Here is a 14247-nt window from a genome sequence, read left to right as displayed (position 1 = left end):
CGTCAATATGTTTTAGAATGTTAAATACTTAATTTACACAATATATCATCATTAGTTGGCTAATCTTTAAAGTTACATCTGAAGAAAAAAAAAGGATTTCTCCCCATGGCTGGCTGGCCAAGGATTGTCTTTCTGTCTAATACACTGAGGATCAAAAATTTAAGAAACATTAGTTCATAGACTGCTATCAAAATGTGTTCAAAACCAGCCAGGTCTTTGAAAGCTAACTGCACAGCTGTTACAATGCTTTCCCCAAAAAACAAAGGTGAATATACTTCAAATGTAGCTTGACTTGAACTGTCATAACATGTATTAAAATTATATTAGTAATCCTAAAAGCAAAACTAAGTAAAATGGTTGAACTCTGCTGGTAATAGTGACATAGACTGTCTTCAAATTCATCTGTTGGGCAGGCTCTCAAAACTACTCTAGGAAGTGTTGGTCTTCACTGCTGGGTGTTGTTGCAGGTATCAATACCTTGGGTTATATTCTTAAATCACCTTGATCCAGAATGTGAAATAAATTAATAATATACTCCCTCCAGCTGTAACTGTTCCCTGTCATCAGATCCTACCTAACCTTCCATGATTACAAAACTAGGAATCATCAAACCACCCCTTTGCTGGCCATTTCTATATTTCTTTTTTCCCAAAATAATCACTGTGCAATTCCTCATGCAGGGAGGGAGAATTTAACATCATGTTAGAATGATTCATAGGAGAGAAAAAGGAATAATTATAGGAAAATCTGAAAGATGATTTCCACTAATTCTCATGAATCAAGGACTTTCTGAATGGCTGGTTTCCAGAATAGAAGTAGGCAAAGAAACCCACAGAAAAATTCTAATCTAAATGATAAGTAAAATACACATCAAAACAAGAGGCCAGATAAAAAAAAAGACAGTCCTTAATTAGACCACAACCTGAGTTTTTCAGTTTTTCAATTGCTACAAATCTTGTTTTAAGTCAACTCACAAAATTCAGCGAGGTTTAGTGCTAGTCTTTTCTTGCCCTACCATTTCCATTGCATATTTAACTTTAGTTTGTATATGAATATCCTGCTAGGACAGATCTGCCTACCTTACTTTGTGCACTTTTCTTTCTTAATGACAGAAAAAAAATTTGGATTATGTTATACACTTCCCCTTTATTAATCATTTCCTCATTGATCTGGGGTGGGGGAAGGGAAGGAATGAATTTACCAGTGAAGTCAAAAGATTACTAGCAAGTTACTACCATTGCAATTTACTACCATTGATTCAACTATGGAAGACAAGAATTTTTTTAGAAAAGGAAGAATCGTCTGAGCAAGTAACAAGTAACATTCTGAACAACCTGAAAATGCAGCTTCAAACTTGATAAAATATTGCCCATTTTTTCTCGTTTGTAATGGACTCATATTTTGCCACAAATTATTACATAGCCTGTTCTACTCCAAAGTGGAAGGAGAGAAAAAAATAAAAACCCAAAGGGTTTTTTTTCCTACTTTGTTTTTATTTGTTTATTTGTTTTTAAGACAACCATTTCACTGTACATATAATTTTAGTGGATGTTGGCTGCTCACTTAAATGTACAGGATCTACCAGCCAGCAGCTCATCTCCACAATTTGAAAGAAACTGACATATTTGGGGCATGAACTCCACAGATGCTGAAACAAACTCCCATATGAGGCTTTCAGAGGGAAATAACTTAGGAGAGGTAAAAGAAAGAATAACTGGTAGGGAAGCAGAATATTCTGTTTTAAAAGGGATGGCAACGAAAAAATTACAGACTTATTGTACACTGAACATCGGTTTAAGAAAAATAACAATATCTTCAATTTGAGCCACTTAATGTAGTATATATTTAAATTAAAAAGGACCATGGACATGATGAATAGAAGAATTTGTTGCAAATATGTGCATTGTATTTTAATCTAAAAGGTAAAGTAGAATTCAGTAGCACTTTGTCTTTCATACAGTATTCCAAATGCAGTTCATAATTTTGCAAACATTTACATTTTGCTCATGCTAGTGATTCTTCAGTGGTACACTGGCTTGTAGTTTTAATGAAATACACACTTAAATTTAGTATAATATCTAGTAGTGAAGTCCACAGAGGAAAGAGTTCAGTAATACCTCCATTCACTTGGGTTGAGAAACATTTGCTAATATGGATGTTAATTGCACTAAGAAAGACAGTAACCAAACCTCCGATCTTCACAATGCAGGGCAAGATAAACAAAATAAATTTCCGGATCACAGAATATTCTGAGTTGAAAGGGACCCACAAAGATCATCAAGTACAACTCTTAAATGAATCACCCATCTGGGACCTGAACCCAGAGTCTTGGCATTATCAGCCAGCTAAGCCAATCTCAGGATCATTAACAGCTTCTTGAAACAAGGAGAGTTCTATGCTAGCCAAATGTGACAGCTGATCTGGATCTTCTGTTCAAACTAACCTTGCGATGCAAAAAAAAAAACCCTAGAATCTTTTGTATTAGCAGCCAACCCTGTATGACAGCGAACTCCAGAAATGCCATTAACCTTTTGTTCCCTAAAAGGCTTCTGGTTTTAAGAAAAAACTTGCACAACTCATTCTTGTTTTCAGTTGACTGGTATAGACAGCCACACCAATCTTTGATAGCAGACTTTCTCATTCTCCTGTCGCAAAGAAAACTGATCCATCATTCAAATGAATTCTAACCCTGATAGAAGCAAAAAGAGACCAAGAGCTAAGAAAGCTGGACAAACCACTTACAGAAAAAAGATTGTGAAAGGATATGTTCACCCATTCACCATCACTCTTGCATGTCCAAACTGAGTCTTTTAGTTCCAGAAGTTATCATTTTCAGTGGGAGCAGTATATATCTGAAGTTTAATACTGAGCTGTTGGTCAATTTTCATTAGCTGCAAGCAAGCCAACATTAAGTACATTGCAACACTTAACAGTGCTACGCCTAGATCCATTTGTTCATCATAAAACTCCTGCATACCTGAGCTCTTCAAAGGGCAATTTTAAGATTAATGACTGAACAAACATTGATGCATAAGGTATTACTAGCTTTAGGTTTTAGCGTTTGATCATTTAAAAATAAGCTTGATTTAGGCTTGATAAATTTTGATGGGTTTTTTTCTGTTCTAGTTGCCTTGAAAACTCCTAAAAATACTGAGTCAAGAAAGGTATGTAGAGAAACAATAGCAAACACTAATCTGTCAAGTTTACACTAACTTTGTTGTAAAAATAGAGTATGACCTTACAGTTGAATTGATGTTTCCATTCTGTTCAGAATGGCTTCTTTATATTTATGGCTCTTTATATATGACCCCAAACAATACAAATTCATGGCTTTATCCTGCAGTCTTATGATTAGCTGAAAGCAACCGCTTCTCTTGGTTTTTTATTTGATCAGTATTTGCCTAAAATTTGTTAACATTAATACCATCCATTAATACTAATAAACAAGCTCAGTATTTCATTAAAATGACAGGACAGCATTTCTTATGTTAATATTGTGTATTTCAGAAAAATGTTTACCTGCTCTGATTTCTTGCAAAAGGTATAACCAGTCCCTTCAAATGTATTTTCTACCCAAGAAACTTCAAACAGAATGCTGGCTCTTACAACTAAGAGGCACTCAGCTGAATTATCCACTTTTCCTCCTCAATTATTACCAGACTTATTGCAAGATTTTTTTTTATTTTTGTATACTGAGACCACTGAATACAATTGATGCAATGGATCAGTCCAGTAGAATTTGATCATGCAGATGATTTTAACTCTGCAGAAGCTTTGTAAACACTTGAAGGAGATTTTAGTTTACAACTATCTGTTGCCCAAACATCAGTCCTTTGACCCTATGATTATTAACACAGTAGACTTTGCTAAGGCAGTGATAATTCCAAGTGAAAAGAACACCTGTAATGAAGGGATTCAGAATGAAAAAATAGAAGAGTTTACCACAGAGAATTGTTCGTGGATCTTTAATACCTTTTCCAGCACTCATTGCTAAATATTTCGTCAGCCCTGGATACATCTTAATTTGTTCTAAAAGGTACTCCTAAGAACACCATTAATTATCTACAGACAGAAGCCCAGAGTGTTTAATGTTTCACAAGGTACATCCCTTTATTATTGTAATCACAAAAACATGATTTTGTATAGGAATGTTTAAGTGAACATTAATCAATGCAATTAAATTTGTTACATAAAGATCAGGTAAACATACTACGGAACAATGTGTTGTAGGGAACAAAAATATCAGCTTTCTGGCCTTGCAGTGCACATTTCAGTGCAAGTATTAAGACACAACAGTGTTCAATTCAGCAATGTCTTGCAGAACATCATGCCACAGTCCACTTTGAAGAGGGTCAGGACATGCAGCTTGTTAATAAAATGCTGTGGTATATAAAAAAAGCCACATGTTAATTAATATAATATATAGTGGTTTATTTGAATGATTAAAAGTGATTTCACCATGGAATTTAGTTTTATCCAGGACAAACATCCAGAGTGTCTTGTCATTTGGAATATTCTTCTTTTAGGCAATGGCTTTGGCTTCAGGTAGGAATGCCTCCCAGTATTTTATTAGCTTGAAGAGAAGGGAAAATCAGTCATTAAGTACTAAATGTTGGAAAACACAATGCATACCTACCTCTTTTTGCAGTAAACTTGCCTCCATGAGACAAAGTAAGAATGTAGGTGCTTATTTCATTAATATTTTTATATAGTGCAAAACACAAGTAATATAGAAAAAACACAAGTAATGAATACACAAATCTGCTCATAGCTATAGATACATTGCCACATGTTGAATACAATGTTATAGAATACAATTTTACAGACTTTTTTAAAAGATCACTTAATTTTACTGCTAAAGATACAGCTTTTTGGTTTTTGTTAAATTAAATAAAGCTGGAAGGCTGTATTCCTGCCATGAATAGAAGAAAGAATCCAGACTTTTTTTAGTAACAAGATCTATTTCTCAGACACTAAAAACTGTTTTAATGCTTTCCAATATTCAATAATAAATCATACTTTTTAAAAAGAACAATAAACATTTAAGAATCCAAGTCTCTTCAGTAAGCGTTAAGTACATACTCATTAAAATTTACTCCAATCTCTAAGTGAAAGTATTAATTCAGTCTGAGAAGATGACAAGACCCACTGCTTGCCCATATCCCTAAGGAAGCTTCTCCACTGCTTCCCTGAAGTTCTGCAAGGGCTGGGAAACTGCAATCATCATGTCATTCATCAATACAGCTAGTTAGCTACAGATTAGTAGCTCTTAATGTTTCAGAAACTCCTGTGCTTAAAGCCCAACTTTTTACTGCCACCCTAATATGGAATGTATTATTTATTAACTTGTACAAAGCTTAAAATATATCTTACCTGCTGTTGTGTTTGCACTAACGACTCTAAGTACTCGATAATAACAGTTTTAAAGTCTTTCACTCGTTCCTTCTGTTAATAAATAAATTATGGCATATTAACTTCTTAATAAATTTTACTTGCAATGTCAGTATTATCTACAGTAGAACTGTCATTTACTTGGACAAAATTATACATGCCTCAAATCTTCCCACTTCTTTGCGAATGGTTTTGGAGATCTGTTCAAAATCTTTTTCCCCTTGCTGAACTTTTGTCTCCCACTGGCAAAGGAAAGACATACAGAGGTAAGATTTTGTGTTGTCTACCCATATCTGAACTTTTTTAGCACATTGATAGTCAAGAGCTAAAAGGACTTAATTGATTGTTTTGGCCTATTTAAAAGAAAATCTTACAATAACAATTTCAAATTTATGTTATAGGATGTCATCAGATCAGTTACAACAAAGGTATCTTTAAGGCAATGCAATCTGTAGATAAAATGTAAAAACATCTTAGTACTGCTATTAAGAACAATTAACAGCACTTAAAATATTCTTTAGAAAACAAAATTTATCTCAAAGGCTTTACTTACTATTCCCTTTACAAACTCCATACAAAGGAACCTAAACCTGTCCAATCAAGCTTGGAAGAGTCTCAAGTTAGTTCCCCATACTTTTCTAATTCCAGAAGAGATGAGTAAATCTTCACCTCTGTGTCTGGTCAAGTACTTGATTATCGCTATCATATTTCTGTTGCAAATGACAAGCTACTGAGGCGGTGTTTATATGCTTTCCAAAGCACAAGCCTGCTTTTTCAGTGGCAACTGTTTTCATAGAAGGCTGGAATGGAAACCTTACTGCAGATAAGATGATCACTACAGGAAAATTCAGAGCAAGAGATGTTTCTTATGGGGTTTTGCCATATTTGGAGCATTGCATTCATGTAACATATGACACTAGGTTGTTTCTCCTCTGTTTCTGCAAAAAGGCATCCAGCTAGACAGGAAGGGATGATCATCATCTACACTGCCCTGTAGCTGTTTTTACACACCCATTACACTGTTAAATTTAAGCTAGCTGCGTAGATTAACTGAGAGCCCCCACAGCAGGCTAGCAGTTCTTTGAAATGCAATTGTATCTGCTCATCTCAACATATTAACTAAGAACAAATACATTCAGTAACATTTATCTTCATCAGAAAAAAAGCAGCAGGGAAGCAACATGCTTCAGTGTAGCATCTTCCTGTCAGCAATCCAATGGCACTACTTAATCACAAAAAGCATTTTGTGATGCAATGTCAAGTTTCTACTGTGATATGAGATAAACATCCTCTGTGTTCCAATAAACATCTCCATATTTATATTCTTATACGCTTATGTTTAGTTCCCTGACTGCCCTTTTAGATATACACAATGAAGCTATTTACTGAGTCATGATAGTATCTTCTTCATGGAAAATCAGCCTGAAGAGTTAGCCAGTAACTGAAATAGTATAAAACACAGCTAAGGAAAAATAGATTGTAATTGCCCATACATTTCTACCCCGTCCAGAGGTGCCTCAGATTTCTGAGAAAGCTTCTACAGGCCTAATGAGTTCAACATTTCAGTTTCATCATGCACAAATCTCAGGTCTATGTGAATTATCACTGGGTAATAGTTTGCCATTTTATAGTGTCTGATGAGGAGAAATTTCTCATTCAATAAGGTATCTCTAGGACTGTCCTTTGTCCTTTATCCACAAGAAACAACCAAGTCATGGATGATGCTCAAGCTGCTTAGGCTTCCATTTTACAATTCCTCTGCCAGAGGGTCCACTATTACTGAATGCAGCAACTCTGAATACATTCCAGTGGCAGTAAAAACTTTCAACTGGCACATTTAAGCTGTGGGCTTACTAAAAACATTCTCTAATTATCCAATAGTGCAGGAAAAATAATTCCTTCAGAAAAAAGTAATTACTTGAATATTGGGACTAGGAAAGGATCACTATTTCCCCACTACAACCAGTAATCAGGAAATTTATTGTGCATGGATGGGTGACATCAGGAGAGACAATCAACAAGAATGTGTTCACACAAGAGTAAGTGTAGGTTTCCTCAGAAAACAAAGGACTTTAAGGGAAAGAAAATCAAGTTAATGAGTTATTTCAATACTGTATGTGAAATAAACCAAAGGGCAAAAAGAAGAAAGGAGCATGTGGTTAGTGACCAATGAGGAAGCCAAACAAAGCAACTGTACAAAAGAGCTTGAAATCAGCAATAACGTTCTTCCATTATTTCATGGGAGAGCACTAGAGCATACTTAGAATGCATTAGTGTTAAATAATTAAGTTGTCCTACCTCTTCAATTTCCTTAGTGAAGCATGATAGAAAAAGTGTATAAATTATGACACTTCAACATGTTAGATTTATTTTTACTGAAATTACACCATATATACATGCACATATATATGGGTAGAAAAGCTGCATATTTAAGCAAAACATGGGAATAGTTCTCTATTAGTTGTTTTTGCTGGATTTACCCATCATCTTAGCTTTAGAAACCAAGAGATGCTCCTCTGCCTATCCAAGTGAGCAGTTAACAGTTAAAAGCATTAACTTGTCCATGTTCCCTCCCTCCAATCTCCCAGACTCTGTAGAGACAGTATTAACCGTCTTACAGATCTTACGAGTAAAAATTGCACACATTAAGTGTTTTAAGAAAATTCCTCTTAAAAATTTCAGTAAATATGGGAAACAGCAAGTAAGTGATTTGTAAACAAAAATGGTATAAAGCAGCATTAATGCAGAATGAATGAGCCAATGCAGAAAATCTGACCTCCAAAATAATGTTTGATAACATTACCTCTTTTATCTCATCTTTAGCTTGCTGTAATTTATCAGGTTTGTTGGCAAGTTGGAGCTTTGCTTCAGCTTCACGTTTTTTCTGTAAAGTGACCTGAGCATCTTGCCACTTCTGCCAGCATTTCATTCGATGATCAAACACACCCTGTGAGAAAAGACATACTTATTAAACGATTAGAATTGTTAGAGATATCTAAATTCCCAGTAGGAAAAAATAATTATGGGATAAAGCTAGAACAACTAATATACTCAAAGAAACTTTAATGTATCTACCATCTATCACATTTCACTTGACATCATTTGACATTGCACAGTTCAATACCCTCTACAAATAACAGGCTATTCAAGAACCCTTTTCAGAGCAGACATTTCAGTGCTCCAAATTATTTTATGTCCCTCATTTTATCAAAACACTACCAAAACAACGACTATGAAGTGCTCTATTAGGCAGACTATTCTCTAAATGCAGATTCCAGCAATCATGCATATAGATTACATGCATTTTCAGCAACACGTTTATATTAGCAGCGGACTAAGGCAGCAAAAATAAAGTACACATATGAAAAAAAATTAAAAGAGAAACAAAGTCAAAAGAAAAATAACTTCAAACAACCTGGCAAGTTCAAAGGTATTTCTGGACAGAATTCACAGACACCTGTTTTCATGTCTAAACCTAATCATGCTGTGCAGCATAGCTTACACTTAAATTGAACATTTTCTTTAATGAGATGTAGATCCGCAAATTGTGGTTTTTTATTTAAAAACATTACTGGCTATCTACCGAATATAGAATGCCAAATTATGTTCTTCCACATTTATGTATGCTTACTGTAACAATAAGTAATCTGAAATAAACAGATGCAGTATGCTTATACACAGTAGAGTACAGTATCCCCAAATACTGTATACAATCAGTATTGCTCAAAGCAGATTTGCACTTTCTCTGGATCTTACCACTCCATTTACATTTTTGATCACAGACATTTTTATCACTGGAGTAATTCATGAATGCTTTCACTTTGCCCTGCTAGAACATCAGGCAAAAACTTAATTGTGTTACATGGGCAAATGCACAAATTAATTTACCCTAAACCTATAAGCTGAGGAATGTGACTTTAAACACTAAATCAGTAATTTTCCTAGTATTACTCACTTTTACTGCAGCAATCAGACGAATGTAGTCACCAAGCAGTTCTGAGAACACATAGAAATCAGCAAAAGCTTGTTCTTGATGCAACTGATCTATCTTCTCCTCAACCTCTGCAAGCTGAGACAAAGCTCTAGATAGAGCAGTGTGGTCCTCCGAGTTACCTAGCATGGCAGCACTTTTAGCAAAGGCAGCAGTGTTGGCTGAAAGCTCTGAAACACAGGAATAATGTTCACCATGATTTAGTTAATTTGTTATATTACTCTGCAGTATAAATCAGTGGAGCAGAGGTTTAACTTCATAACTGAAAAAAAGCTAAAGATCACAGTAAGATACACAAGAACATCACAATGAAACCACATTTAGGAAAAAGACTCCTGTGCAAAAAAACTCTCAATCAGTAAGTGCTTTGCCAACCCTGTCAATGTCCTGCTTACTCTGTCCAGCAAAATACATGAAAAAAAAAGAAGTCACTTCAGTATTATCCAATTGCCTACTTCAAAGAAAATGCAAACCCGCAAAACAAAAGTCAAGTCACCTACACAGCAAATTTTCAGAGGTTCAAAAATTTCAACAGGTTTACAGCACATTTTTTCCATTTAGTTCAGCATGGGAAAAAACCCAACCCTTTCACATAATAACCACTCCCATGAGTGGAATTTATTTCTGTTGGGCTGTTTTAATGACTTTAAGTAACTTTCATGTGTACATACTGTAATGTAGTCACATTCTGATATGCCTTAAAACAAAAAAAAAACAACCACACCTCATATATCAGCATCAGTGAAAGTGAAGTTTTGAGCTTATTAACAAATACTGGTGCAATTGTCCCAAACTGTATGTAATCCTGAATAAACTTTAGTTTCATGAAGAATCTTTAATCAAATGTTTGGTCCAAATTACTTCACATTAGTTTGCAACATTGGTGTTCCTGCAGAACCTTCAGAACACCAGAAGTGATTGCAGAACGAAGCTGTCTTTAGATATTTAAAACCTTTACAATTTAAACACAACCCTTAGAAAAAACTAATGAACCAACAGTTCTTCAAATCTATAAGGTGTCAAATAAACAGTAAATAAAGATTTCCATTTTCCATCACTTCTTAAATACTCCTTACACCTGAGGAGAGGTTGCTAAAAATATTCTACTGCACAGAGTAATTCTTGATTAAAATTATGAGAAACTTATTACATCTTCAAGTACTTTTGGAAAGGCTCAAAGGTAACACAGTTTTTTTAACACAATACAATATTGTCAGCACATATACGGTCTTCTTGAGCTACAAATTCAAAATTGTGATTTGTTTGGGGTTTTGTCTTGTTTATTTTGGTTTTTATTATGTTCTTTTTTTTTAATAATCTGATGTAAATCCATCTCTGACAAAAAGCAGATATAAATGTATATTATATAAATGTAATTTATATTACAATATAAACATATATGCTTTGCTTAAATGTGAAATAAGCAAACAAAAAGCTGATATTCTGTGACTACTTATCTTTCCAGAAAAGTTTACCTTAACAGTAGCTTAAGTGTATATCATTATGCAGACTAAATTAAGAATAAGAAATTCCTATATAAGCACTTAAACTCAGTTAACAGAGCAATACTGAACCAAAAGATGTTTAAATGGATTTATGCAGCCACTTTTTGTTCAGAAAGAAATTACTCTTGCCATGAGACCTAAAGATAAATTTATGGATGTCTACTGTAGTAGAATCACTTGCTAGATGTGATAATGAAACTGTAAGGGAAAAAATATGCTATATCATTATAGTGACTGTGATGTTAAATTGTATGCCATTCATCTGCCTGGCCCAGAAATAGGTTTTGTACCTTTAAAACTTCATCTTAGAGTAATGATAAGTAGAGAAGAAGCACAGAGTCTGTTATCAGAGACTGTACTTGCTCCCCCCACATTCCAGGACAGGGTTTTGACTACAGCACAGACAGACAACAAGACACAGATCGCCTTGGCTTTCCAGCTAGCCAAAGCAGAGAGGTCTTCCTGGACTGCTTTTCTTCCCTTTTTCTGAAACAAATCGAACCTGCTCTGGACTGGAGACTTGGGGGAACACCAGGAGCTTGCACCCGTGGAGTACCGGGAGCCCAGCCTGGGCAGCAGCATTTTCCAGCGCCAGAGGGACTGAAAACAGAGCAAACACCCAAAGGAGGGAGACCCTCTGAATTTTGTCATCTCTTCAGAGTGGCGAGAGGTTTTGTGATTTGGTATTGTTCATTTTTGAACAATAATTTTTGAACTGGTTGAGGTGGAGGCGGGGGGAAGGGGCCACGTGGGTTTGCTTCCTAGAGGGGGCCCTATTGGAGGTTTTCTCCAAAATTTGCCCTAAACCAGGACAAAACTCTAGGAATGAGAGATATTCTGGCTGAATTTAAAATTAAAGACAGGTATAAAAAACACTGGAGTAGTTACAATTAGAAAATTTTTGCACTAAAATACATCGTGTAACAAATTTGGTTATGAGTTCTGACATGCTGAGCTCGTTCCATCACCATTTCCTCAGGTTCATATAAAAGTAAAGTTACCTTTTCTGTGGCAGACTAACGCTTCAACACTGGCATGAAGCTTCCTAAGCTGCTGATCCAGATTCTCAAATTGCTGCTGTTTTTCTTCAAACCACTGACAAAAGATGAAAGAGTCAAACATTACAAATTAGAGAAATTGTTGTTACCAACAACATTTCTGGTTCTAAAGAAGCAAATTATCCAGCTACTTCCAGGGTGGTCAACTGATACAGCTAAGAATTCAAGCCAATAAGGAAATTAATAACCCATTTTCTACTTCTACAGCTTTAAAATGCAATTGTTGAGGCTCATTAATTCATCTCATTATTCAAGCCAAAAAATCAGCTCTTACTGCATCCGATTCATTCATCTTGATTGTCATTTTGTTGACAGCGTCGGCAGCCTTGTTCACCATCCTCAATATTCCTGCTCCACTCAGAGCCTGGGTGTTAACTGCTCTCGGCAGCTGGAATTGAATGACAAATAAGGGCAAAGGGACTGGCTAAAAGGATGGAGGTTTAACTGGGCACAAGGGGGAAAGAAAAGGATATAGTGTTTTCTTTACTCCTGTAAAGTGTTTCAATATAGTGGAATCTAATTTCTCAAATTTACTACTCTACATTCTCAAGAGGAAAACTTAAAAATATAGACTATTTACTTTTCTTCTACATCTTTACATTTAAATGGAAGAAACAAACCACTTGTCCAAAGCTGTTATGAACTAGCCAAATGTCCTAAATGGCCACCTATATGCTACAAAGAACAGACTGCCACTACAGGAACAGAAAAGCTTAGATTAACAACAAATTAGACAAAGGAAATTCTGTTACATGTTTAATTGTAATGCAAGACATGCACTGCATGCTGATAATAAAAAGTTGATGACTTTTTGCTTTTCAATATAAGGCTATAAATGTACCTCAAGTAGCAAGAGAACATGTTACCTGCTTAGGTACTGAGAAGTACCTGCACTGAGAAACTCTCAGAGTTACATTAGAAAATTTTACATTTAATTGATATTATTATTCAGGCTAGATTGGATATGCTATACAAGGTGGCCCCTATGTCAGACCATTTACCCTTCTTGTGATGTTTTGTCTGTCAGCAGCATTGACAAACCTACTGTAAGTTATCTATTGATGCTTTTATCAGTAGGGAGGCCTCTGTGACTTATTAATATAACAAAGATACTGACATTAGCCAAAATACAGTTCAGTGTTAGAGTGAAACCACTATGCACATTTATAAAGAGATATTATGTATCTTTAACAACCAATTTAATATTGTGAAAGGTACCAGATTAATGGTACAGGTGACTGAAATAGTTATTCGCAAAATACCTAGCCTGGCCAGCAGCACTGCCAGCATTTTCACATTATCCTACCAATACACCTCAAGCTGAACTCCTAGAGGCAAGAGAGCTGCTTCTTCTTAGCCAGTTTAATTTTGGATCTTCCTTAACAAGCAGTAGCATCAGAACTGAAAAGACCAACTTGCTTGAGAAGTCACTATACAGCAAATAGCTTTTTGTCAATACCACTGTAAGTTTTATCAGAGCTTGAGGCACACCATTATCTAAGTAGCCTCTGCCATTTTATCCCATGAAGGGCAGAGTCCAATTGGATTTCATATTAATTTAGGGAATTCGGTCTCAATGTGAATATGTTGCTTGGTAGGCTACCATATCTAGAAATAAATGAAAGAAGATAGAAGAATATAAATACCTCAGAGCTTTCCAAGAATTGTCTCAAATCTGGATCCTGTAGCAAGGTTGGGTGCTTTACTGTTCGTTGTAGATACCTATGATTTTAAAAATTAAAATTTTTAGGTAACAGAACAGTTTTAATGTGCCTGACTGAACATAATGCAGTGGCATGCACTCCATACCACAACATAGCATACTAAAGGTTGGGTAGTGTTTCACAACACAGTTTGTTTACACCAGAATCTCCTTAAGGTGGGGCCTACCATATCTATATGTTCCACAGTTGTAAAATAATATAGTTCTTATTTTAAATAGCTGAGTGAAGACCTACTCCTTTATTAACCAATTTAAGCCAGAAAAAAAAATTAGCTCATTTAAACATTTTTGCACAGTGCAATGGACAGGCTTTTCATCACAGGTAATTCTGGCTTATTTATTTTAGAATTAGAGGAAATCTTGGACAAATAACTTGATTATGGTCTAGGTATAAACTATTTATATACTGCATAGACTACAGCCTTCAATCCATTTAGTTCTAAAAGACTCACACACAAGTAAAATTCAATGCAACTCCTTTTTTTTTCTGCACTTCTGCTTAGACTTCAAGTGTAATTTTTTTATCCACCCTCCATTAGGTATGGCTACCAGATCCTCATCTGGTTTTTACTCAAGCAA

General features: G+C 35.2%; 1 protein-coding gene across 2 annotated transcripts in view; it reads right to left on the bottom strand.

Moving 5' to 3' along the window:
* Nucleotides 1–1819: 1819 nt before the first annotated feature.
* Nucleotides 1820–14247, bottom strand: part of SNX2 (sorting nexin 2) — a 34187-nt gene continuing 21759 nt past the window's right edge. For both annotated transcript variants that reach the window (XM_005528121.3, XM_014257087.2), the window contains 8 exons: nt 13592–13667; nt 12220–12333; nt 11889–11982; nt 9347–9552; nt 8195–8338; nt 5553–5633; nt 5374–5445; nt 1820–4573 (listed from right to left, as the gene is read on the bottom strand). In XM_005528121.3, the coding sequence (XP_005528178.2) occupies nt 4523–4573; nt 5374–5445; nt 5553–5633; nt 8195–8338; nt 9347–9552; nt 11889–11982; nt 12220–12333; nt 13592–13667 (838 nt within the window). In that variant the 3' untranslated portion in view covers nt 1820–4522. The remainder of the gene's footprint in view (nt 4574–5373; nt 5446–5552; nt 5634–8194; nt 8339–9346; nt 9553–11888; nt 11983–12219; nt 12334–13591; nt 13668–14247) is intronic.

This window comes from Pseudopodoces humilis, chromosome 4 (genome assembly GCF_049639895.1).
Source record: "Pseudopodoces humilis isolate 2021_Gansu_Grassland_sample_001 chromosome 4, ASM4963989v1, whole genome shotgun sequence".
Lineage (NCBI taxonomy): Eukaryota > Metazoa > Chordata > Aves > Passeriformes > Paridae > Pseudopodoces > Pseudopodoces humilis.
This window is presented reverse-complemented; position numbering and strand designations above follow the sequence as displayed.